We start from the raw sequence: 27,867 nt of genomic DNA on the forward strand, positions 1-27,867 counted from the left end.
GAAAAGTCACGTATTGTTAAACACTGACTGGGACTGTCTTCTGTTGACCCGTTGTCAATAATGTGGGCTATGAGGAGATTCGCTAAATGAAAATGTGTTCACTGCTTCCTCCTGTTGATGCTCTACGGTCATTTCTGCATAAAGCTTGACTCAAATTTTTAGTTCTAGTAATACATTATCTTCTAATGATTCCATGTTGGTTATCTCTTTTCAAATATATTTTTTCTTCTGTCTTTGATGAAACAGTATTTCCATACTCGTGTATCTGTCCTGAGTTTCACTTTAAAAAAATTAAGATGACTAGGTTTTCTTTTTTTTTTTCTTTTGATCTTTGCCTGCTTTCCTTAGTAATTAAGTCACTATTTGCTTTTCAAATAGCTTTCATATATTTGTTATGCCATTACCTGTGCCTCTGGCACTCCAAATTTTATCAATTTTTAGCACACTGTAGCCTTTGAAGATCTGATACTTGCCTTTCTATGGCATAAATTAGAAGCCCTTGCAGCTCTGTATGAATTATGTGGTGTGAGCAGTCCTAGCTGATGGCATTCAGGGTGGTCAAGATGAGCCGACGATGAAAACTGCAGAGAAGCCTTGCACTACGAAGTGAAAGGACAATAAAAGGTAGATAAAATTCAGCGCGATAATTATAATTAAGTCTACACACCCGGGAAAAAGCAAACCTAAGTTTGTACAAATAGCGATGGGCTTCTAGTTGGCTATTACTACTCTGGTAACATCTTGCAGTCATAATGGATAGTTCTGATGAAATAAAATAACAGTAAAAAGCCCTGAACATTACAAATTCATAGAAAAGAATTGAGAGTAGGAAAAAAACCAGTGCCATCTAAACTCAGGGCGACCTGCTCCCTCACGGCAGGCCTTGGCCGCCCAGCCGGGCCCCCTTCCCGCGCTAGCCTTGTAGATGCCACGAGCCGGGCCGAGGGGCTTGAAGAGCCACCGCCACGGCTGACACAGCCCGCTCGGCCCGAGGGCACGCCAGGCGTTCAGCCGTGACGAGAGACTGCCACACCGGCGACCCGCGGCGCCCAGCGGCCCTTCCCGCCCGAAAGCGGCGGGGGGAGGGGGGCGCGCATGCGCGCAGGCGCTGTTTGGGCGTTGCTATGGTAGCGGGCCGAAGCCCCGGGGCCGACGGCGGAGGATGAGGCTGAGGCGGCTGCTGCTGCGCTACTACCCGCCGGGTGCGGAGCGGGGCGCGGGGAGGCCGGGCCGGTTCCCTGCCCTGTCAGCCGTTGCGCCGGCACGACGGGGCCGGGGCCGGGGCCGGGGCCGCGGCCGCGCGTGGGGACTGCCGCTGGGCGTGTGGCGGGCGGCCCTGTCAGGGAGGTGCGGGGGGGGGCCTCCTGTAATGGAGGTTTTCCTCACCTCTGTCATGGGCTAGGGCAGGAGTAAGCGGGTAGATCGCGCCCCTGCAGCTGGATTGACTTCAGGTGCGGGTACTTTGGCGCTGGGGTTGGTTGAGAGACTTCCAGCTGGAAGCAGCTCATCGCCGATCGGGGCTGTAATTAATGACTTATCATTGCAAAATCAAGTCAGCCTTATTAGCACCGTAGTACAGAATTTAAAAAGTCAAAAGTGGCAGCATTTGGCACCAAAAAATGTATTTGTGTTATCAACAGGCCACCTTTCTTATTTTTTCTTTCTTTGTTTTGTGAATTTTCTGAGCAGAGTCATGCTTTGAAAAGCTATGCTGCTAAGCTGTCTTCATCATTTATCACGAACTTAGTCAGGAGACTTAATGAATTTTCAGAAATGAAACAAGAGGGAGATGGCCAGCTCAGGAAGTGTACTGTGATAACAGATCTTTCTTTCAAATTAAATACTTCTCCTATGGATTTGGTAAAATGCAAAATGACATAAAAATTCATCTAAATTATCCTTTCCTACAGAAAACAAAGGAGCAGCAGAACTCTTTTAATAACTGTTTCAAAACAGGAAGCAATGAGGTTAAACATTTTAATCCTTCAGCTCAGTAGAAGGTGCAGCGGTGCCCTAGCATACCTAGAAATGGAAAGCGTTATGATTTTCTATACATTACTGCACACGGGCCTTTGCAATCACTGAAATAAATATACTAGGTTATGTAAAACATGTTTTCCAGGCTTCTTGGAACACCAAACTACAGCAAGTATCTTCAGGACAGCTTCTTTGAAAATAGAGCTGATGAAATAATGCAAAAAGTTGTTGGGGAAAAAAGCTTGTTCATTTCCAGAATGGAAAATGGCTCATAAATAATAATGTTTAATATCTTTTATGATATAAACACATCAGATTTGGTCATCACCCTGCTAAGTCTCAGCAAGAACAGCCAACCTCCTTCTAGTTCCAAGAACTGGAATTAGGTCTGCTGAAGTCAGTAGAGCAATAAAAGTGGAAGCATTGCTGTCTACAGTGCATGTTATAAAATCCCGGACATCTAACCAAGACCTTTTTATCACTTTTTTTTTTTTAAGGGATTATTCTGGAATATGTACAAGGTAGTGAGCCAAAGACCAGATCTATAGATCTACTTGATCTTAGGCCTGAGTAAGTATGATATTATTTCAGATAACAGTACTCTCTGCTGTTTTATAGCATGCTCATATACAACTCTATTTGATTGTTTTAAACATAATTCAGGTCAGCTATGTCTTTGTTCACTAAAACACACACACAGAAAAGAAAATAACCTAGCCAAATCATTCTTCTACTATTTTAAATACAGAATCTTGCATTCCAGCTGATTATTACTGCCATGCTTTTCTGTTTAGAGGTGAAGCCTTATTCTGCTTATAGAGTTATGATTATCAGGATGCCTGTACAAAGCCAACAGAAATACGCAGTGCTTAATGTTGTAATGTTGTAATGAATGACAGTTAGTTCTTAGGTCCTGTAATAGTATTTCTGATCCTCAGAATGTTTTCAAAAAATGGGTCAAACTCAGCCCCCAGTTACATTGGTTAAATGACCTCTGTTGAAATGACTGAAAATAACAACTAGACATCCGTTCAGATCTCTCCTGTTAATTAATTAATCCTCATAACAACCATAGCTAAAGTGGTGTAAGGTAGGCAATTAAGTGATTCCCTCTCATATGTTTGTGTGGAGAAACAAAGTATCTGCTTCTGTTGCAAGTAATGGAAGTGTTCTGGTTTCTTTTGTTGTGAACCTAGTTGCAGTTGGCTTCTTTGAAAGAACAAGTAAGAGTGCATAATCTGATTTTCTACTCTTCTACAGATGATGAAAGAAATTGTAGGAGCTTGATATATCTAAAAATCAGGGATTGGCCTAACTGAAGAATAAAAAATACAATGTATTTCAAAGTCAAGTTTAGATTTAAGTTTGATAGGATATCTTTAGGTAAGGTAGAAGGCAGAGGTCACTTCATGAGGAAGCAAGTGAGACTTGCTGTGTGGACGACAACATTCAATCACATCTGCTTCTGGCTTTCAGACAGTTGGAAAGCACCAATCTGAAACTCTCATATGTATTCGTTGTGAAGAATAGGACAAATTTTTTGTAATGAGATTGCTGACTTAAACAAGTAACTATGCTGAATTAGCTTTAATACTGCTACATGTAATTTAGGTACCAGTGCTTGAGAGGTTATTTGACTGGCTGTTTTGTACATTCAGTGACAGAATATAATGTCATGTCACAGAATAAGAGAATCATTTAGGTTGGAAGGGACTTCCTGAGACCATCAAAAGCGGGGTCAGCTAGAGTAGGTTGACCAGGACCATGTGTAGTTGGGTTCTGAATATTTCCTGGATAGAGACTCTATAACCTCTCTGTGAAACCTATTCCAGTGTTTGATCACCCTCACAGCAAAAAGGTGTATTTTTGTGTTCAGGTTGAATTTCCTGTTTGTTTGGTGGTTTGGTTGTGTGGGTTGTTTGTTTGTTTGGGGTTTTTTTTCTTCCATTTGTGCTCATTGGCTTTTGTCCTCTTAGTGGGCAGTACTGAGAAAAGTCTGCCTCCCTCTATTCCCTCCCATCAGCTATTTGTACACATAAAAAGTATGGAACACTTCATGAATTTGCATGTCAAATCTAGTGGAATTTTTCCACAGAACTTTTTGGCTGTCATCAAACACCATGGAAAGATTGCCAAGTTTTATTCAGCTCTCAAACTATTTCTTCTACTTTCGTCCAGCTAATGCCTCCCTCTAGGCACCCAAAAGAAAAAAAAAAACAAAAAAAAGAAATCTGAGGGCATTAACATGGTTTTGGTCATAGTAGTCAGCCTACATGCTCTACTCAGCCAGCTCTGGTAGGAAGAGCTTCAGAAAGATAAAAGAATGCCACCATTAAATAAAGTTGCCAATATCCATAGAGTTTATTAAGCAGAAGGGCATGAAGTAATATGATTGTCTTAATACCAGCATTGATATGGAAGAGTCCTTGCATGTGGGCCAAAGTTAGTAGATAATGTAGGCTGCACGTGCAAGATGAAAAATCCATATTTAAAAATTATTCATTTTTGTCTACCTGGAACTGTCAAGTTTAGTACTATGGATAAAACCTAACAAGTCACTTTGTGAAAGAAATAAGTTGTCTGGTATTACTTAACAGGAGTAAAAACACTGAGAGGATACTAATTTATGGGGATGTTAGTGGCTCCCATTTAGAGGACTGATACAGAAAATCCCCTTTAGACTGCAATGACTTACATACTAACAGAAATGCTAGGCTTTCTTGCTAGGACTAGTTTTAAGTGTATGTTGGTGCTTTGACTGCTCAGTATTGTCAACCCTCAGTTTCTCACGGATGGCCAGGAATCAGCAGTTTATCTGATGATATGAAAAGATGATCCAGTTCCTCAGACTAGCCGTGAATCACTTCCTGGGGGCTCCATGGGCACCAATAGACTGTGGATCACGTTTTGGAAGTTATTATCATAACTAAGAGTTACAGGAACAGGCCTAGATTTGTGAAGCCACAGACAAAGATAATTTTAACACCCTCCATGTATAATTTATCTTGTTTGTACTTCATGGGCAATTCATTTGGAATTTATGAAATTCCACTTTAATTTAGATATTTATTCCAAAACTATCAGTTTTGGATACACATCTCCGATGTCTGACCCTCTGTGGAAACCCTTTGAAAAGGTAAATTTCTTGCCAAGCTAAAATTTGTAAAAGTCAAATCTTACTGAACCACTTTAGTAAGGGGGGGGGGGGGGGGAAGTACAGAAACAAAGAAAGATTATCCATATTCCTTTAAGCTGTTACAGAATAACATAAATGCATGTAATTCAATTGCTTACTTCAGTTTCTCTGCAGGTAAATAATATTCTTGGTTTTATATTCATAGTTATTGCCAGAGGATGAAATCTGGTGGTTTGGTTTTCTTCCCCCCCCCCCATAATTAGCACAGACGCCATCGCCTTAGTAGAAGAAATTCGAAAAGAAGAACCTCTCATCACAGCTTCATGCAAGGAACACGTCATTCATTTAGTGCGAAGATTGCAAGAGAAGCTAGGGGAAAAAGAGGATCACAAGTTCTGTCTTTTTAAGGTAAAAGGCATCTTTAATATAATTTTGGGCATTTTGGGGGGTTTCAGTTGTGATGTTGTGAGTATGTTTTTACTGCTGCATGTTGTGCCTGAGAGCAAAACTTGGACTTTATGACCAATTTCTTGGCTCTTTTCAATCACCTCTGCACTGTTTAGAGCGACTGAGTCTGGCCTGCTTATGTCTGCCAGGAATTCCCCCAAAAGGCTGGGAGGTATAACTGTTCCTAGACCCTGTTTACACAGACTTATGTAAAAGGGTGTGTTTTGGATTAAAATAAATAATTCTTTTATTTGTCAGATAAGACTCTGTGGACCAGTAATACCCATAGTTATGTTTAAACAAAACCTGTAAATAGACCCCAAGTAAATTAGCTGTTGGGAAAGGCTCAAAATATTTTCATACCTTTGTCTACTTGTTCTTAATTTTGTGAAAATTATGGGGGGGGTTATGTATTCTGCTACATACAGTAATACTGGTTGTCATTACTTTCTGCCATTAATATTATGTTTTAATATTGATAGTTTGATCTTCACCTTACAGGCAGAACTTTAAAAATTTATTTTAAATGAGTAAGCTTTTTAAGAACAATGATTAGAGAGACCTTTCAGGGCTTCAAATGCAGGATTCAGTCTGTCAGAAGAGAATAGGTTTAATTGTATTTAATTGTGTAAATAAAAATAAAATTACTTCCACAGATTGCATGTTGCAATCTGAAATAATTAAGTGTGCTATCTTTATTGTGTCAGCAGATGGCAATATGTAGCTGTTAAAAATTGCTGGTCAGTGCTATGTTATTGATGGTTACCTTAAATTTAGAGAGAAAAGGGAGAAATTTTGTGTTGGCTTGTTTGGCTAAAAAACCCCCTTACATATTGCTAGATAAAACTTGGGTTCTTTTGACCAACAGTACACATCTGGGTGAATTTTGTAAAGGTCTGTGTATTTAACCTTGACGACAGAGCTATGTAATAAGGCATCTTAAATTTAAAAAGTTTCTGTTTATCTCAACTGAGATAATGCCTTGCTATTCACAAGCTTTTAAAATTGTTTGTTCATCGCAGAGACTGACAAATAATCAAATGCTTGTTCAAATTTCAGTGTAAATAATGTATTTGTTCTTCATTGGGTATAGTGCCACGTTTGAGCTTCTGTATTTGGAAATACGAGAGTCAGGCAAATCCAGTCAGTGCTGGCTTATTGCCTTCACTCAAGAGTAGTTAGAAGTGTGTGAAAATAACTTGTTTTATGTTTCAGTTCCATTTAAGGCTTGTAAATGAAACATGAATATCAGGTGCTTCTGACATACTAATAAAATACAAGAGGTAGATGGGAATGATAATTTTTTTTTTCCCCAAAAACCTATTCCATGTGTTTGCATTGTTTGGAAATTAATACTTTTTCCTGTTGCACTGGAGCATAATCTTAAATGAGTGTATAAATCCATCTTTTCATTATTTCCAATAATTGTGGTGACAGTGTTGTATTAGGCACCCCGCAGAGAAACAAGATTTTGTAACAATTTCTCAGGTCTTAAACTATTACATAGCAATTGTATGCTGTAGTGATTTGCAGATTTTTGTCTTAGGGACTGCTGTAGCAGATTTTGCAGAACTTTTTTTTAATATTGCCTTAGGGTTTGATTATTGTATCATTTGCACAAACATTTCTTGCTTGCTTAAAGTTCTGTGGATGAAGCAACTGCAGCACTGGGCATTAGAAGGACGGAATTAGTCCAGGGATCTGAAATTGAACATAAACCCATCTTGTTTTCCTCCCTTTTTCATAATTATGAAATATGTTTGTTGTTCAGAGATGCCTGCATGGAGCCCTAAAAATGTCATGGATCAAATTTCCATAAATTTCCATAACTATCTATTTTCATATGCAGATATTTGTATACTGTGGCTCTTTTAAAAAAAGCAAAATATTTTTGTCCTTTCCACATCTTGATTGCCAATTCCCACTGCTGTAGCTGAAAGTACAACTTGTCTTACTTTCTCTAGAGAAAAGAAATTGCTGTTTCTCTAACATAAAATACATTTTCTGTTTCTCTCTCTGTCAATCCTTCACTTGACCATAGTTATTTCCATTTTGATCAGTCCCTACTTTCTGAGTAGAAGACTTCTGAGCTCCTTTCATTTTCCTTTTGGAGACAGGCAGCTGAGAAAGCTAGAGATAAAAAGAAAAAGTTGAAGCTCTGGTAATATGTCAGTAATTAAATGGCATAAATAATAAATAAATAATTTCTTCTTCATTCTTACCCTACAGAGAAGACCTAGTGGACCACTGCTGTATTTTTAACATCCCTTTACTTCACTGTCAACAATTGCTGTGATTTCCTAGGTTATGATTTTATTATGCTTTAGAATCAAGCAGAAGCCAGCTTGTAATAGGTGAAAGTTGTTCAAATGCAAACCCTGTTATACAGTAGCCAGCTTATTCAAACACAAACCAGGTTATATTTTTTTGGGTCATTTTCAAAGTTTCATGGTATGCTGACCTTCATTGGCAGTATCTGAAACCATTTTCACCTATGTTTAACAAATTTTAATATGTATTATTATGGTTATGAGATAATTTACGTGAAACATACATAGTCTGATTAAAGGACCTTAGAAGCAATGTTAGAAAAACAGTGACCTCCATAACCTACACAATACAGGCAGACATCAAATTTGAAATTCCCTCTTTGAATTTTGTCTTGATAAGTGTCTTTGTTATGGTTCTGCATGTCTTTTTTGTCACAACCTCTTGGGACGTAGAGGTAGCTTATTTCTGTTCTTCCTGTTTTTTAAAACAAAATCATATACTAGCTAAAAACATCCCATAACCTAAAAGACTCAAAATACTCAATTCAGCTGGATCTCTTTAGTCACTGTATAAGGCTTAATATTAGCTGGGATTTCTTTCATCCGTTATCTCACCAGGCATGGTCTCCTCACTCATTTGTTTTTGCCCTTTCAGCTCTGGTCTAGGGTTATTTTGCTGGTCTCAGAGAAGGTGGAGAAAAAGCAAACATGGGGGAAAAGACAGTTCATTCAAGTAAAATATAAATTTGAAATCATTGCTATATAATATCCGCAGTGATAACCTGCTGAGGCATGGGGGATTTTTTAGTTAGAGATTAATGTATTACAGCTATAACTGCTAATCTGACAGGAGGAGAAGAAAATATTAACCTATTGAATATTTTGAGCAATTTTTTTTTTTAATTTGCATCAAATGTTGTTTTCTTTTCCCTCCCTCCCCCCACTTCTATTTCAGGTACTTAGAGCACACATATTACCACTGACTAATGTAGCGTTTAACAAATCTGGTTCCCGGTAAGTTGTTTTCAAAGTCAAAATACATAATCACTAATTGAAGTTTTGTATTTGTAAATTAAATTGTAAAGGAATTTCAGGGCTTTTGCTGAAAAAAAATTGACCTCTGCTGCTTATAAGCAGCTTCCATCATGATTGAGGATTAGATTTCAGGCCTCTGTGGGAGAACGAATGGGAGATGCAAAAAAGTAGCAGGTGACATTCAATTTATGTAATTTTTTCTTCCAAGGTGATAGCTTGTTGACAATTACCATATTTCAGAAAGAAGCACCTTTATGGCAATAAAGTGAATATTACTAAAAGCTAAATGAGTCTTTGACATAAATTCATTTGGGACTTTCACTGTAGTGGAATTTCATGTTAATTGATTTCACTGTGGGCATATGCCCTATAATTTTTTCCTTCCTCTCTTGAAAGCAGCAGCTTGCTTTCTAGTTGAAATACTTTAAAGGTTAGAAACAAGGGTGGGGTTTTTTATGAGTAATGTTTAAAAAAAAAGTAACCTCTGTGATCATAAATCTATATTTTTGAAAGAAGAAAGAGATTTAGGGTCTGAGACAGTGCTAACTGAAATATGTGGAAATAACTCATTTGGCTATGCATCAGGACCAGTAAGATATTTACTGTATTCAGAAATTAATTTCTCTTTGCTTTAGCTTTATCACTGGAAGCTATGACAGAACCTGCAAAGTATGGGATACTGCATCAGGAGAAGAGCTACATACACTGGAGGGACATGGAAACGTTGTCTATGCAATAGCTTTCAATAATCCCTATGGGTAAATACATTTTCTCTGAGATATATCATAATTGCTAATCATATTATTTTGCAAATACAGAACTATAACTCAAACTTTAACATAAAATAGACTATTTCAAATTGAAAGAGTTCAAATTCTGAATTTGTAAAGTTCAACTATAGCTAATCACCATGGGACGACACTATATTATTTGTATAAGAGATACATTCAAGCATGTTTTCTGCTATAATTTTTTAAAATGAAATTTAGAAATTCAAACCATAAATTTCATTAGGTATTCAGTGTCTTGAAATACATATATATAAGTCAGTTTAATATACTGAAACACAGATTTATTTCAATAATATCTACATGATCAGATTGTGTTCTGAATGTTAATCATTCTTTACTGCCTCCACGTAATTGTATATGATGTGAGATATAAGTACTTATGACAGCTTGTATTGCTTCAGTTAAGGAGAAAGGACATTTCCATCATAACAAAAGTGGATTTCTCCATTTGCTATTACACATTCATTATTATTTAGGACATGTTAGAAGTGTCACAGCTGTTGAGTAATTTTTATAAAATCCACAGGGTGCCGCTGTGTGAATGTCAAATGTGAATCTGTGCCTCTTGTTTTCTGCAATAACTGTTTGCCCTACGTTAGAATTGCCACCTGTTAGGTGAAGGGAATTATATGTTAGCTACTGAAGTTTCATTGTCACGTGCTTCCTGAGGAAGCTGTCATGTGTAAGTAAATAATTTTGCTTCTCTGCAAAATAAGAGGAATTAATTCTTATTTTTATATTGAATCACATTACTTCTTTCACTGTCAGATGTCCTATTTATCAGTTAAGCAATACACAGTTAACATCAGGAAATAAATGTTAAAGACTTGTTGTTATGCTATTTGGAGCATCGTCATTTCCTTCTAAATGAAAAGCCTTTATCTAACCTAGAATCCGCTGCATCAATGTCTTATATTCTGATACTATTCTTTACTTTAAAAAAAGCAATTAATGAAATTCTTTTATATACTTGGAAGAAACTAATGTATGACAAAAATCTGTGCAAAGATCAATAACTAGACTGTAACAAAAAAATTGAGAAGCAATATATAGCAAGCAAAAACCTGATGACAACACTGAGCTACTTTTAAATTTAAAAGAACTTTTTTTTCTGCTAATCTTTAGGTTTTGGTACAGTGTCCCTTGCTACATTTTCTGGGTACCTCACTTCAGTTCAGTCTTGCTTTAACTGCAGTTGGTCATAACACTTCTACTGACTTCAGTGGGAGTGGAGTTCGACCTCTGAAATTTGGATATACTGCTTATAATAAGAGTTTATAAGTCTTGATAAACAGACGCTATATGATTAAATGACATAACTTTTGAATACATCTGGAAGTACAGCAGATAACCTTATCCCTAATGCAGGTTAGTCATCAGTTATGAACACTTTCTGTGCTAATGGATAGGCACAGTGGCTTTTTAAGAAACTAATTATGTCTGCTAATTTTTACCCTTAACATAACTTCTGTTCATGAAATCCTGCTTCAAGATCTTGTAGTGTGGCAAGATGCACCAAAATGCATGCAAGCTTCGATGACTAGGTACTGTTTCTGTGAGTTCTACTGTCTTTGAAGTCAGAGGTTTTTTCCTAAAAAAAAAATGACAGGATTTTTTCCATTTAGTGACAAGATTGCCACTGGATCTTTTGATAAAACCTGCAAACTGTGGAGTACAGAAACAGGAAAATGTTATCATACTTTCAGAGGACATAGTGCAGAAATAGTGAGTACTGATGGACATTTCTTATTCTTTTATGTTTCCTCACACCATCATTGATGGCTGTGGATTCCAAGTCCCTGTGAGCTGACATTGGAAGAAGGGGCAGGTATTCTGCTGCATCTGTTCACACATTCAGATATTGTGAACATTTCTGCACTGCAAGAAAAGATAGTCTGACAGTTCTTAAGAAATAGAATAAAACATTGTATATAGTTTGAAATGATATTTTTATTCCTTTACTTTTTTCCAATTTCTCTTGTTTGCTAAATGTTAAAACATTTTTGAAAAATACCATAACAATCAGAATTCTCAATTTATTGCACATATTTATTCCTTGATTTGCTTACATATCTCATTTTTTTCTAGATATTTTGTATTGCCTTTCATATTTGCAGACCCTAATACACAAGAACATCATTGCTTGTATTGCTGACTTTCATGCTGAGATCTGTACTTCACGTACAGGACCAACTGGAGCCACAGAAGAATGAATTTCTGAAATTTTAAGTGTGTTAAATGGGAATATGTGGGATGGTGAAACGTCAAAGATGTATGAAACGAAAACAGCTTAAGCTTAAAAATGATTGGTTTCCTTTCCAGTGCACTAGAAGCCCTATTAGCAATAGCAAATATCTTGATACATAGCATTCCGATTTAAAAGATCACAGCAAGTCCACTGAAACTCTTAATTTCAATGCAGAATATATTTTTTAACAAAAATAGCTATACAATCATTATTCAATAAAGCATTTCCTGAAATTGTTTCTGGAAACAATTGGAATTTAATTTGTCAATTGTGAGGCCTGTAACTAGTGTGAGAAAATGATGGTTTACCTTGGTGGAAGGTGAGGTTGGTTTCAGTGGGTTTTAAATCTCTGGATACTTTGAAACAGTTATCCCTTACAATGGAGAATGTGTTTGCTTATTGAGACAGGCTGCAGTGATTTTGCTTCCACAAATCAGTTAGCTAAATATTTAAAGGCCTCTCAATTTCTTGGCAAATGGTCTAGATAATGACACCTGTTAAGATAAGAGTGTGAGTGTATAGAGTGTGTTTGTGGGTACACAAAACTGTCTGGAGGGTCTTTGCCCCAAACTGATCAAGTTAAAGAGGAAGCCTACCAAATGATAGTGTTAGGAAGGACTGTCAGTTGGATTGAACAGTAACTGGAGAACCTCAAAGAGAATTTTGAAATAAAGAAGTAGAATTTTGAAATAAAGAAAAAGAAAGAAGTAGAAGATGATAAAAGAAGACCATTTATAACAGGGTGGAGGATACGTTAGTCTGGAGGCAGCAATTGTCAAAACCTGCTCTGGTGCTTCCAGAAGTCACCCTGGGCATCACAGTCTCTGCCTAGACCAGAGAGCATAGCCGTCCTTTTGGAGACACCATGAGGAGCTGGCATCCGGCTAGTGGATTGGTAGTATGGGGTTCAACAAAAAGGCACCCTTGTCCCTCCCATAAGATGTGCATATGTGAATTTGGATGCCTTCTCTCTGGCATGTGGATTAGCAGATTGTAGGAAGTGGCATGGGTTCAACTAAAGCTAGAGCACTCACGTCTCCTAGGAAAGGTATGTGCAAGTAGGGGAACACATACTCCTAGGAAAGGGGGGTGCACTTGTAACCCAGTCATCCTGTGTGAGAGGATAAGTGTACACGCAAGAGTGTGAAAGTGTGTGTGTGATTAAAACTTCTTGGAGTTAGAGGAGGAGGTTTAGAAATTTGTAGCTGTTTATTAAGATTGCACAAGTTTATTGTGTTACAGATACTGATACTGAATACATAGTTCTCTGCCAGTTAACTATGCACTGTTAACAAATTAACAAACTGCTTCAGTCTTGATTTTCATTAAAACTTTGTGAACTGAATAATTTCTCCCCGTGACACAAAATGAAGAACCTAAATAGTGAATTTTAATCCAGGCTCAGAAAACAATACAGGAAATCTTTCAGTAAGTCTTTTTAATGCATTGCTGTTGCAAAGCAGCCAATTAGTTCGTTTGATTTGAGTAGTCATCCAGAGCTATGTGATAAGGATTTGTTGCTCTTCTAGTGAGCTGTTGGAAGAACTCTGCAGTGTTTCTGTATACCATAAAATCTTAAATCAGACTTTTGTCTTGTTTAAAAATATTAATCCCGACCCATTTTTTTTGAGAAAATGTATATAAATAGTCTCCTTTCCCACTTTTTCCATCCAATATTTCTTGCTACAGGTATGTTTATCATTTAATCTTCAGAGTACATTGGTGGCAACTGGAAGCATGGATACCACTGCCAAATTATGGAATATAGAGAAAGGAGAAGAAATAGTCACTTTAAGTGTATGTTTGCCTTCCTTATGTTTCTAAAGGTGTTCCTTGCTTTCTTAGTTTTCTAGCTGAGATAAATAATAGTATAACCATTACAACAGTTTCAAAACTTGCAGAGTTTCTTTTACTAGGTGGTCCCGGAGTGACTGCAGTTATGAAACAGATTAAGAAAACTTGAAGGCAATGTTAAAGCTATGGTATTTTATAAGAAGTTCTATTTTTCAAAAGACAAATTTTCTTATTTCAGTGACAGTACTGCTATAGAGTAGAATGCCTTCCATTGCTCATTAAAACATGTTGCTATACTGTAAATTATGACCTCCTCTGCATTAACTCTGAGAACATTAATGTCAGACACGATATCTGTATGGATCTTCTTCCTGTAAACATCAGCAGAGGACAACCATCCAATTACCTCTAGATTGTCTCTGCTCTACGTGACTTGCTGGGATTCCACAGGTTCAGATTGGCCTGTGCCGTTTCAATGTATTTCTCTCATGTAAATACTAAATAACAGGTAGTGCATAAGCTTCCTTTGGTATATGTGGCCTATAGAGTGAGGAAGGCATTTTCTCCTCCTTGACTTTCTCAGAGCCCTGAGCAGAGCAAAGAGCAGTGGAATGTGTGAAACTTTAGCTTATAAGTATGCTTACATTCATTTTTCCAACCCTCTCCACCAACACCAATGACAAACTGTACTGTAGTTTACTGTAAATGAATCATCTGATTTCAGTGTGTATTGGTGAACAAATGTGATTCTGTTTAAATCAAATATGGAAAATATGCACTGATGACATCACTGGACAATTGCTCACTGCTTAAGTGATGTGCCTGATTTTTTGCAGTTGTTATGATATTGAATATTCCACAGTCCAATAGATCTTTCTGTCAAAACTGTGATCATAGAATCATAGAATCTTTTCGGTTGTAAAAGACCTTTAAGGTCATCAAGTCCAACCGTCAACCATGCCCACTAAACCATGTCCTGAAGTGCCTTGTCTATGCGCTTTTTGAATTCCTCCAGGGATGGTGACACCACCACTTCCCTGGGCAGCCTGTTCCAATGCCTGGCAACCCTTTCAGCAAAGAAATTTTTCCTAATATCCAATCTAAACCTCCCCTGGCACAACTTGAGGCCATTTCCTCTCATCCTATCACTAGTTACTTGATAGAAGAGACAAGCACCCACCTTACTACAACCTCCTTTCAGGTAGTTGTAGAGAGCAATAAGGTCTCCCCTCAGCCTCCTCTTCTCCAGACTAAACAACCCCACTTCCCTCAGCCGCTCCTCATAAGACTTGTGCTCCAGGCCCCTCACCAACTTGGTTGCCCTTCTCTGGACACACTCCAGCACCTCCATGTCTTTCCTGTAGTGAGGGGCCCAAAACTGAACACAGTCCTCGAGGTGCAGCCTCACCAGTGCCGAGTGCAGGGGAACAATCACCTCCCTGCTGCTGCTGCTGGCCACACTATTTCTGATACAGGCCAGGATGCCGTTGGCCTTCTTGGCCACCTGGGCACACTGCTGGCTCATATTCAACTGGCTGTCAACCAGCACCCCCAGGTCTTTTTCTGCCAGGCAGCTTTCCAGCCACTCTTCCCCAAGCCTGTAGCGCTGCATGGGGTTGCTGTGACCCAAGTGCAGGACCCAGCACTTGGCCTTGTTGAACTTCATACAACTGGCCTTGGCCCATTGATCCAGCCTGTCCAGATCCCTCTGTAGAGCCTCCCTACCCTCGAGCAGATCAACCCTCCCTCCCAACGTGGTGTCATCCACAAACTTACTGAGGGTGCTCTCAATATATATATATACTGGTCAAGACAGTAAATAACATATTGAAGGGTTATAGAAGGATTATGCTGCTGAAAAAAGCTACATATTAAACTGCATTAATGGAAAAGTCATAATTTGCTTTCTCATGCTCCTTTTTTAAAATTCTCTCAGGGACATTCAGCAGAAATTATTGCATTGTCTTTCAACACCACTGGAGATAGGATTATCACTGGCTCCTTTGACCATACAGTAGCAGTGTGGGATGTTGGCACTGGCAGGTACTAAAGTACTAATAAATATAATTTTACATTGCATGGGTTAATGACAACTTAAAGAGACAATGTTGAGCTACGAATTACAGACCTTGTATTTTTGCTTCATTTAGAGTATGCGTTCCTTCATCTTATCATTCGTTGCTCCTGTTCCCTTTGTTCTTCTGAAGAGGAATGCTGCTCATGAAATGCTTTTGTATATGTTTTTTGTTCTAAATTTCCATCTTATGAGCACTGAGGAAGCAGACAAAATGGACAGATCCCGTGTTTGTTGCTGATAAATTCTCCAAACAGGAAAATATTTTATCAACATGGAAACCAATGGTCTGGAAGGTGTCTAGAATTTCTAGGTGGAATAGACTGTTTAAGTAGAAAGAAAGTATATTTTATGTCATAGAAAATTATTCTGGTCACATTTTCTTTAAAAACTATAGAGGGTCAGTTTTCCTTCTCACAATCCTTTATGGCAGTATAAATTTATAAAGAGGAGAAAATTGGGCCCTTCTGACTCCAGAGAACAAAATGTCTTGATTATGATGCCAACAAATAATAATGTAGTAGCTAAATACGAACTTGTTGTATTATTCTGACAAATCCACTTGCTTTTTCAACTGGAAACTCAGGATAAATAGAATAGTAAAATGATTGCCCTGATTACTGACAAAGTAATTTATGAAGATAACAGTTCTATTACATTTTCAGAAGTCATGCCTTTTTTCTTTCTGTGAGAGCAAGGGGAATATCTTTGAAATTTATATATAAAAAGAAAATATGTATATAGTGATATCTTGGGGCAATAAACAATGTGTATTGCTTCAAAATGAGAGTAATCATGTGATTTAAAAAAAAATGTACACATAGTAAATCATGTAAGGCTTGATCCTATAAGCTTTGAGCTTATTCAACACCAGCAGTTTAATGTTTGGCATGCAAATACTTAGGAGGCACTCCCTGAGCAAATCGGGCCTTTGGATTCAACTTCATTCAGCCTGGTGTTCTTGCAAATATTTTTGTTTAAAAACAGCTTCTTCTTCCAGCTTCTTGTCTAAGCCTGCAGTGAAGTCAAAGTCTTGAGATTTTCCTGTTGCATTCTTTTTTTTTCTAAGAAATGAATGTGGACTTTACATCATGGTCAATACCAGGAAATGGAATATGAAGGAAAAAAATCTTTTTTAAACACTGGCAGCTCTGGTAATTACCTAGTAGGTAATATAATTGTGCCAGGGCCAGCATTCAGCCTTTTAGATGGCATCTGGGCATATATAGATTTAGTAATAATGAAAAGTTGCAGGCAGAAAGACTGCGAGCAAATCATACTTTGCTGTATACAGTTTCATGTAGATTCGCAAAAAACTCGTAGGTGAGATTTTGTGTGCCCATCATTCACCATATGAAATACATGAGAAACACTGCTTTCCAAATTTGAGTTTGAACTTGAAGTTTCTGTTAATCTTGCTGGCTGACTGATGAGTGTCTGGGTTCCTCAGTTTTATTCTGGGTAGGTATCTAGAATTGTCCTGAGGGAAGTTGATGTCGGGACAAGAAATTTCAAGAAGGTTCAAGATTTTCTTCATAAAATGTTAAAATTTAAAAAAAAAAGGGGGCCAAGGGAAAAACATGCCTTTGTAATATAGGTCTATATTTCAATAATTTCTCCATGGTAGATACAGTCAGCTACAGTTCAGCTGGAGGTGTCTTCAGAGCTTCATTTGACAAATCAATAGCCTGTAACTGGGGTCAGGAGTGCTGGACACCAGGATGCTGAGAGAGAGACAGTTCCTTCTTATTTGCAATTTTGCAATTATGGTGCAAATATTAGAACATCCACATATTAAATTTCACTGGAACTGAAGGCTAAAGAAGTATTATGACTGAAGCTGATTTTTTTTTTTAAATAATTTAAATGCAAAATTTTTATGGCATTTCACAAGCCTGTTTTCTAGCTTCCATCTAATTGTGTATCTGATAGACAGTCGTTTCTGTGAGATGTTCCACACGTTGCTATTTATTCTGCTTATTGATCAGATATTTACATTGAAGTGTGAAGCCTGGACTGCCTTTTTGAAATTTGGAAATTAAAGCTTTTAATTTTTAAATTAAAACTTTTTTTATTATTAGGTATTTGGGGTATTGGGTATTACAATAACAGCAGTCTTGATGGCCAAATAATATGTTCACAAAAGAAGTTTTCTACTGTTGTTTTCTGCTTGTTGATTTTTGTTTTTACTGTATAAAGGTCTACACAATTATAACAGTGCAGGCCTCACATTATTAGAAAGTAGAAGGAGTAATTCTATAAAATGACATGAGTATAATCAAGTTTTTGTTATCATAAACAAATAGAAAATTCAATGGCTCAGGAGATTTGCTTTGCTGTTCATTTAACATATATACTCAATTAGCTACCCTTATATATCTTATGCAATGAATAAAAACATTTCAGTCACTTAAACTCATTTAGTTGTTTTTCTAGTCATTAGTTTATCCATTAGTTAAAACAGTTTTCCATTAATGATACAGTGATATTAGCATTGTGATAATAACCTAATTTACTAATCCTTCAATATATGTATATCAACTAATCTTTTTTAGGGTTCGTTGCCCTATAGGCCAGTAATTCATAGGAAGCAATAGTGGCTAATTGTATCCTCTCTATTCAGCTAAAGCTGAAGAATTTAATGGAACTAGTATTGCCAGTCTTTTGCAGCAAGAAGTTTAGAATTAATGAGGATTAGAAATCATATTTCAGTTTGGCTTTCATTTGCCTGTTACTTGGGAATATGCTCACATTAAGTACCTGATTAAGTTCCATTGATCTTCAGTGGATTTTATAAAAGGTTTAGATTATATGGAGTTTTAAAGATGTACTGTTTACAGTTCACTGAAGTAGGATAATGGGAGAGTAGTGTGGAAAAACTTGCTGTTTGTGCTTTGTATGTAGATGAATACAAGAAATCTGTCTCTGGCACTGGAAAGTCATCACATTTCACTGGAAATACATTCACTGCAATATTTCTGAAAGAGAAGGAAGAACTTTACCATTTTATTCCTTACTGCCTCTCTGTCTCAAAGATAAAAAATAGAATTGATATAGTACTAGAATCCTAAATGAGCTGTACCACTCCATTTAATTGCTTTAATGGATAAAATGGTGAAGACTTGACACCTTAACTATACTATTTTATAAACTTTACTTATAATTTATATGCATATATCAAAATACACACTAAAAATGTAAATTCTCTTTTTGGTAGGATGTTACATACTTTAATAGGTCACCGAGGAGAGATTAGCAGTGCACAGTTTAACTGGGACTGTTCTCTCATTGTCACTGGATCAATGGACAAAACATGCATGGTAAGAAAGTTGAGTTTGTATTGAATACAGCTACTTGATATAAAACATATCTTTTGTAAATGGAAGAGCATTATTTTAAACTAATATGTAATTCATTAAAGAATTTACAACTAAATGCAAAACCTATAAGCTTATTCATTTTAGTGAAGTCCAGTTAAATAACAATATATATTTTAAGGCTCATTTAATCAATACACTGAAATAAAAAATATAGGATTTCATTAAACTGACTGAACAGTTACTCTTCATTGTTTTATATCCAAGCTTCATGTTAATACGTTGTCAGATATCAGAAAGGGCCTATGACGTGCGGAAAACAGACTCCACAATCGGAGAGATTGTAAAGTAGGTGTGTTCATTCAGCGCTGGGCAGCACGGGGGGTAGTCCCACCAAAGTCGTGCGCGCCTGACTCGGCAGTTCGCTTCAAATTTATACAGTCAAGTGTTACATATACATAGAGTTTCGCAATACGCCTATACATAGGCATGATCTATCCCCGCTTCATATTAAAATTAGTTCCAAGAAGTCACAAGGCCAGTCTTGGCTGGTTCTTGGGGTCGACTGCTGCTTCTTATCAGAGACTATCTCCTGCCCCAGCCAGCCTCAACAATGCAAACGTTAAGCATCACTTCTCATCCCCTTGGGCCATGACTACCTCTATTGAAATTTCTTTAACTTCATTATAAGCTAGATAATTATTAAACAGTTCCTATCTACATCCATATATCTACTATATCTACTAAGGTTCCTTTGGCTCCCCGTCTCAGCCTATACATGTTGCTTTATGGATCAACTAGATATCTATCAAGTAAATTAGTCAATGAAAGAAAAAACCCCAACCTTTATTTATCTATGCAGCTGTGGAATGCTATGACTGGGACACATATAGCAACTTTAACAGGTCACAGTGATGAAATACTGGATGTCTGCTTTGATTATGCTGGCCAGCGTATTGCAACTGCCTCTGCTGATGGTAAGTGAAGCGACTGGGACTGCAGTAAGAATTGCAATAGTAGCATAAACCACCTTTGTCCTTTTCCTTTGGTTTTGCTTTGAATGTAGCTTGATGAAAGAGGAGTGTCACGACTCGAAACTACAGATCAAGCAATGTTTGTTGCATTATAGAAAGTTCAGCATTAAATTAAAGAAGTTTTCCCCAGTGAAAATTTTCTTATTTTTCACACTTTAGTCAACTCAACATGTCTTTCCCATTTAACCTCAAACTTGCAGGGAAATATTTCACTTGTGTCTGGAAATGCATTTTAAATGTTTAGGTAAGTAGCTTTTTAGTGAAGTTTGATTTGGGTGGCTCAAATTTAGGCTTAAATGAAAAAAGGTAGTTGGAATTTTAATGGTGGATTTGCTACTAGGCTTTCCAAATGCATAGCAAGAGAATACAAAATACAGAGGTAGTGAAAGAAGCATTTTGTTTTATTATTGGTATGCAGCAGTTTTGCATACTTATTATTTTTTAGGAATTGCAATAGCTTTTTGTATTCACCTGCACAGTGTTACATTATAGTGCATAATGACAATACTGTATTATTTTTACATGCTTAAGTGGTTTGATTTGCACTTCCAGAAACAGGATACCAGACTGGATTGGGGGCAGTATTTGGATCTGATTTGCTGTAGTTGCTAAATTAAGACATAAGACAATGTAAAAAGTTTCCTGAAATGTAATCAGTAGCTTGTTAAATATAATTAATAGCTCATTAAATAGAATGAATATCTGAAATACAATGAAATCTTTCTGAATATATAGTACATGCATTCTGAAACTACAGACTTCAGTAGTCCATGGTCTATGTGGACATTTATATTCACATTTTAGAAGTTTTCCAGCAGAAACCATTAAGAAGTCAACCTTTTCCAACCAGATTACAGATCCTTTTTGACTTACTTTATCCTTTGGGGAAACTGTGTTAAGACTGTCTTCTATTTCTTTTGAAATCAAACCTGAGGATGAGGTCTTTCCAGCCTTATTAAAAGGTTCTTATTGAAATGCATGCTGAAGTGTAACAATCACAAATGGCTCCTAATCTACTACAACAGGATCAGCAAGAGTCTATAATGCAGAAACAAAAAAGTGCATTGCAAAGCTAGAAGGGCATGGAGGTGAAATTTCAAAGGTAAGTTGTTTGTGGTTTGCACCTTTTCTTATGTGATTACGTGTGACATCCAATCCGCCAGTTATTCCATGACCAGGAATACTATTAAAGAATGTGGTGGTAAAATCATTAATATTTAAGACTGAGAGGTCTGGCTAAGAAGTTGTCTTTACTAAAAGAACACTCCTTTTGACTAAGAGCTATCAGTCAATGATTGTTTCCAACTCCCCAGTTCTTACCTAAGATAACACAGTAAGGGTGTGCTACTCCTACAGGCTCCACCAAGAGCCATCTCTCCATATTGTCATGTTATTTACTATTTGATTCCTTAGAACAGTGGCAGTTAGCAAGCTACTTAAGAAGTCCGACCCTCCCAGGCATGGATACCTGGCTTTGTTAACATTGAAACGATTGTTTTTCCTTACCTCTTTCCTTTTTTTGAAACAGTATATAGGTTGGGTCTCTGCATCACTGAGCAGAGAACAGGGGAGCAGAGAAGGAGATGCTGTCTGAACGTTCTCTCACTATGATCATAGTTAATGGAGCTTCTGTTTGACCTGTCATTAATTGTACTTGTGTTATTACGCCCTTGGAGTCCCCAGATTCTCTGAAAGAATAAGCACAAGTGTTTTAGTCTCTTGATGACATCTTAAGGCTGTTGCCTCTGAGGCTTTTCCCATCACCCTTATTCCTTGCTTCTACCAGATCTGCTCCCCTTCACTCTTTTTCATTTCTCTGCACATCTAATTTATGGAAAGGAACAGAAAAAACATATTTCTGTGGCAAAATACATGGAGAGTCTTATTTTCAAAAGTACATAAGGGACTTGGAAGTATAAAGCCTGTTTCAAAAATCACTTAGTCACGAGGAGTGTGCTCATGTACTTTGCTGGAAGTCTTGTCTGGCTCAATTTTGAATGCCAAAGTTCAGTTCCAAATACATTTAGTTACTTCTAAAATTGTACGCATTTTTCAAAGTTTGTTATTTAATGCTTGCAACTTTTCATTATTCTTTCAAATGGATAGTTTTCACTACCTTCCAGGCTAGTCTGCTAAGTCTGTGCTGCTTTTGTTTGATGTATTTTGTAATTGAAATATTAATACTTTGAAACTAGGATGGTTCGTAGTGAAAAAACTCATGTGCTTTCATTGTATTGATTTGGCTATTATAATCACTCCACTGAGAGAATATTAAGTTCAGAAGAGCGAGTCTTTCCTTACTTAATATACTCACTGCAATATTTCACACTCAGTGCAGATGCAGTGGGGAATGCAGTCTGAATACATGCTGACATGTGCATGGGTTAGGGACAGCTTCCACCAGGGTCCTAAGTGCTGGCATGGTTTCTTTGCTGGAAGTGAGAATCTGCTCATCTGGGAGCATGTTGAAAAGTCAATCTATTTCTGCAGATGTTCTGTGTAGCTGTGATCACTTGGGAAGGTTATTACTTGGAAATTGGATTTCTGGGGAACAGGCATTTTGCCCTCAGTAATTAAGCAATTTTGCATTATATAATAAACCTGGTATTGTCCAGTTAATGCTATAAGAATATATCTGATTATCTGGGAATGCATGCAATTTTGGCAATGAATGTTTAACAAATATGAAGACATACTACAAAATGAGCTGCCTTCAGTGGAAATTTTGATATTAGAGAGATGTATGTTATTTAATATAGAACTCAATAAAATATGTATGAATTTTACAATGGAATAATGATAACATTTAAATATAGTTGGTACAGTTGTAGAGCAATTGTGAGTTTGGGGGATAAGGTTCTGAAGTCTTGATCCTGTACATACATACATTGTATGTACACCTTTTTACATACACAAAGTTTTCAGCCACAGAAGCTTGCCAGGGTGACTCTAGTGGAATACTATCCTTAATTTCAGATGAAAAGCTGCATGCAAGAGCTGCTGGTTTCTGTTTTCATCCTTTAATCACTAGATGTGCTTCCTGTTCTAGGCATACTGACTTGCTAAGTAATATAACTCTTTTCTATGTTTTTTTAAAGGTATGTTTCAACCCTAAAGGCAGTCGTATACTAACAGCCAGCTCTGATAAAACAGCTCGACTCTGGGATGCTGCTACTGGACACTGCCTTCAGATATTAGAGGGTCATACTGATGAGATATTCTCTTGTGCTTTCAATTACAAAGGCGATATAATCATTACAGGTAACTAATATATTCCTTTTTTTTTTTTCTTTTTTTGAAAGACATTTGAAATCTTGTTATGGTAAAAAAAAAGAGTCTGAAAAGTTTCCTGGGGCTATATCCCAAATGCAGGAACCAGCAGTAACTTAAAATATAGTCAAGAAAAGCTAAAAACTCACTTTTGAACTGAGGCTTAAGTGAATATGTCCATGTACAAATTTGTATAAAGGCATGGGCACACCCTACCATCTCTCCTATGAGCATATGCTAGCATCAGACCAGTGACTAAGCCATTTTCTCACAACGCATTGCAGTGAGAGAGGTCTGGATGAGCAAAAAAGCAAAGCTTTTTAAATGGGAGCACACCTTTTGTGTATTTGGCACTGAACTCTGTTGAGGTTTCTTTCATTTCAGACAAAAAGTCGTGGGAGTGGGGAAAGACGTGAACAGAGTATTTGTGGTTGCTTCAGTCTTTTGACTGAACTACCAAAATATGGGATGCAGGATGATCTCAGCTAAAAATATTGCTGTAGGTCCTGCTGTCTCAGTCATGGACAGAAAAATATTTCTCTGGCTCCTCGGTATTCTTGGTAGATTGTTGATGTAGGTGTTAACAAAAATGGATAAATTGTGTGATACAGCTAAATGATTCCTTCACAATGTGTGTTTATTACTAGGAAGCAAGGATAACACCTGTAGAATATGGCACTGAAAGAAGAGAAGGAAAGATCCAGTTTGGTATATGCCTACTTTGTGAGTTTCATAGTCAATAAACTCAGTCTTTCAGATCTGTTTTCTTTTACCCTCTTTGTTTGCCTTCAGCTCTGCTGAAGTAGAAAAGTTACCTAGATTTTGATAGGTTTGACTTTGCTGATGTCTGATAGATATGGAATCACAGAATAGTAGAAGTTGGAAGGGACCTCTGGAGATTGTCTGGTACAACACCTCTGCTCAAAGCACTATCAACCAAGCAGGCTGCCCAGGACTGACGTGGTTTTGAATATCTCCAAGGATGGAGACTCCACAGTTTCTCTGAGCAATAGTGTTTGCATAGGGTTTGATCAGTCTCACAGTAAAAAAAGTTGGGGTTTTTTCCCCTTATATTTAAATGGAATGTTTTCTCATATTTCAGTTTGTGCATGTTACCTCTTCACTAGGTATCACTGAGAAGAGTCTGGCTCTGTTATTTCAGTCACCTGAGAGAAATCATGATTAGTGTGAATGAATACAGTAGGATGGCCCCATTTCTTTCTGTGTCACTCTTAACTTCTAACTTTTATTTAAAAAAATACAGCATTATAATGCTCTCGGGTGTGAAAGGGGTGTTGTTATGCACTTGTTCTGAGTACTTTTGTATTAATTTTTTTGTTGTGTAATAAAGTATTAAGTTAAAATGCCAGTTTCACTACTTGTAATACAATGTCCCACTTGGTATTTCTGGAGAAATCCAGCAACCATTTGTGAATTGCATTCCTATTAACTATTGCATATATGCTGTAGTTAAACTCCCACTCACCCCCCTTTCATACTTGCCCACATCTTTCCATTCATTCCATTCATTTCTGCTCAGTCCTCATTCTCCCATTCTCACCTGAGGTAAAAAAAAAATAATATGGGTGGTGACTCCAACTCTGAATCTTTGCCCAAAGATTATGGCTAGCATGAAGAAACTCTACACACCAAAGAATTGGAGCCAAGGACTGTGACATAAACTGAGAAGTGGATGAGGAACTACTACAAATTATTTACCATCCTACAGTGAGCTCTAGCCCAGGCTTACCTCTTGCCAGCAATTGCCAACAGGTTTCACCTGTGCAGAGCTCGCCCCACTTCCTAGCAGAGCACCTGAAGCTGCAGTTGCTTTTTGCAGGGAAGTAGAGAAGGAGCAGAGCCAACTGGTCTCTTCAAGTAGCCTTGGAAGAAGGATGAAGAGGCAAAGAGGGTAGGATTGAACAAAGTATGCGTGTTGACTGAGGGGAAAAAAAGGAAGAAAGGAAGCATGCAGCAGAAAATGAACTTGAAGGTATTTTGTTTATATTGTATGTCTCTGGGTGGTTATGGACTTGACTTCTAAATGCTAAATTTAATAGGAAGTTACTAATGCTGATGTGTTTTGACTGTCTCTGAGTACTTGCCAGCATCCTTGTGTGTAAATGAAGAAACAAAATTGCCTGTCATCAGTTGGCGAATATCCTGGTTGTCTCAAGTAGTGTTGTGTTGTGGGAGAACTAAGCAGTGTGCTGCAGATCGTTTAAAATTAAACCTTTACGAGTAGGCGAAGTGGCTGATATTAATGTTACTGTAATGCTTGTGGTGTTTCCTGTTGTCTTGTGCAAAGATTTATGATATCAAAAGTGCATGTCAGTAATCCAGAATTGAAAGGGGCAGGAAGGGCAATGCAGTTCTGTGTTACTTTAGAATTGCTCAGTGTCCCTAGATCAGTTTTCACCTGTACTTATAGATGTGACATGGGGGATTTCTGGCTGACAAAAATGGAGGAAAATTAGTGTAATGAAGTGTGTACAAATACTGCTACATAGTTAAAAACTGAAATCTGACTTGCTGTGTAACCATCACAAAGTAAAAAAGATTCTTTGGGACTGCAATTAGGAAGTCAATTTTTTTTTTTGTTTAACCCTTCAGGTTGGGTTATTTTCTGTTGCTTTTTCTTTTATGATTTTTCTCTTATACTATGCTAGTGATTCAGTGAATCAAACATCTGTAGTAGCTTTTGGCTTTGCGCTCTTGTCCTATTTTTATGCAAAATTGTGAGTAGGTTGAGGTTTCATAGGCTAAGCATTGGACTGGGAGGCCATCTGGGCTCTATTTCTGACTCTCCCTAGATTCACTGAGTGAGTAGAATTGCTCTTTGGGCTAAGTTATCCAGGTTTCCTGCTCAAATGTGAAACACACATCTGGTGTGATTCACAGCACTGCTGAAAAGCATGCTGACTTGGCGCCTCCTAAGAACTTCAAAAGTACTCTAGGTACCATCATATGAATGCTTTGATGTTAGGCTCTCTGCACCTTGGTTTACCCATATGTAGATTTAATAAATTTTAGAGATATTCATTAGGAGTGCGCTGTATAGATGTATCATCCTGAAACCATTCTGTGTCTCTGGTAGCAGCCTGATCCCTTTCTCTAATTCTACTTCAGTCCCTGCAACCAAAATAGCATGTATGTGTGTGCTCTAACTCTATTGTCTGGTGCCTTTTTAATCTTATAAAAACATTTGGATTCTACATACCTTACGCTCACCAAGCTGTTACTTTAATCACTGCGTGGTTGGAGTGGGATGTGGCTTTCAACATTATCCTGCAATGCTGGCAAACTTGATTCACTGTGACGTTATTGAAAGGGATTATCTCAGGTGACTCCTGAAGTGTGCTTTAGTAAGGACTGTCATAGTGGAAGTCATATTTGCTGTATTGTTTCTGTCCTTTAGACCGCTGAATCCTTCCACTATATATCTCTGTGACAAGTTTGTTTTTCTGGGAAAAAAGCCCTTAGCTTGTGTCATATAACTTCCCCAGGGCTGAACGCACATTTTACAAGACAAGGACAAGAATTACCATGTAAGCACATGATGTGTACTTGGACTCTTGACATATGCTTTTTGTATCTTTTGAGATTCAAATTATTTTCTGAATAGGTGAGGATAATAATACTCATACTCACTCATGTTTTAAAAGTGGCACTTTGTGAGACTTTCTTTTTTAGCTTCTTCTGTGTGATCGCTTGCGTTTCCTGGGTAGTTAGTGAAAGGATATGAAATATATCCTGCTTGGTTATATTTTCCAGTTTGCTGCGCTTCACTGTCTAACTTTCAGCTGAAGCTGGGAGGAGGGCACAGTACCCATCAGCCAGACCTGTCTTCATTGCAAATTATTTTATTTAGTTTGATAGTCCAGCTATCTAATTTAACTGTCTGTCCTGCTAAATGCTGTACAGCTGCAAGTTGCTTTCTGAAGGCCTGTTCCTTGTGATGACTGGCTTTAGAGTGGGTTTGAAAAAGTGGCATTATGAGTTTGCTCATACTTATGAATGGCTCTGCCTTGAATTAAAATTCTTAAATTGGCTGGTATGGATATGCTTTCCTTCTCAGATGGAATTTGTTTTATTCTGTATTATTTATTTTATTATTTATGTTGCTCATGTGGGCTTTTTATTTCAATGGAGTGGGGGGTTTCTTTCCCCTAACATTTTGAAAATCAGAGTGCAGGATTCATGGTGACATTCCTATGCTCGTCTGTTATGTAGCTCTGCATGAAACTAGACAAGAGAGACAGTAAGATCAGCCTCTCCAGAAAGGTTACCTGCTGAATTTAATAGGATAACTGTAAACAGGTAACCATTTCTATCATAGACCACAATAAAATGGTTAATTTACTTGAAGACACTATGAAAATCTTTGGTGTTAGGACAAAATTGAGGTAGATTATAGTTTTTCAACTTCTAATGATCCCAGAATTAAAAGCACCCTAAACAAAACCAAATGAAA

At 37.4% G+C, this 27,867-nt stretch overlaps 1 protein-coding gene across 1 annotated transcript; it reads left to right on the forward strand.

Moving 5' to 3' along the window:
* Positions 1–1,131: 1,131 nt before the first annotated feature.
* Positions 1,132–25,969, forward strand: DAW1 (dynein assembly factor with WD repeats 1). Its single transcript, XM_069792177.1, has 13 exons — positions 1,132–1,202; positions 2,475–2,547; positions 5,377–5,521; positions 8,786–8,844; positions 9,501–9,623; positions 11,282–11,381; positions 13,594–13,701; positions 15,635–15,741; positions 18,990–19,092; positions 19,952–20,066; positions 21,149–21,225; positions 23,222–23,384; positions 24,041–25,969. The coding sequence occupies exons 1-13, from the start codon at positions 1,163–1,165 to the stop codon at positions 24,073–24,075; spliced, it is 1,248 nt and encodes a 415-aa protein (XP_069648278.1). The 5' UTR covers positions 1,132–1,162; the 3' UTR covers positions 24,076–25,969.
* The last annotated feature ends 1,898 nt before the right edge of the window (positions 25,970–27,867 follow it).

The sequence above is a fragment of the Haliaeetus albicilla genome, chromosome 9, assembly GCF_947461875.1.
Source record: "Haliaeetus albicilla chromosome 9, bHalAlb1.1, whole genome shotgun sequence".
In the NCBI taxonomy this organism is placed as follows: Eukaryota; Metazoa; Chordata; class Aves; order Accipitriformes; family Accipitridae; genus Haliaeetus; species Haliaeetus albicilla.

Coding starts and splice junctions, on each gene's coding strand:
- DAW1 (XM_069792177.1), top strand. CDS start 1,163: ATGAGGCTGAGGCGGCTGCTGCTGCGCTACTACCCGCCGG. Junction 8,845..9,500: donor TTTAACAAATCTGGTTCCCG/GTAAGTTGTTTT, acceptor TCTTTGCTTTAG/CTTTATCACTGGAAGCTATG. Junction 13,702..15,634: donor AAGAAATAGTCACTTTAAGT/GTATGTTTGCCT, acceptor AAATTCTCTCAG/GGACATTCAGCAGAAATTAT.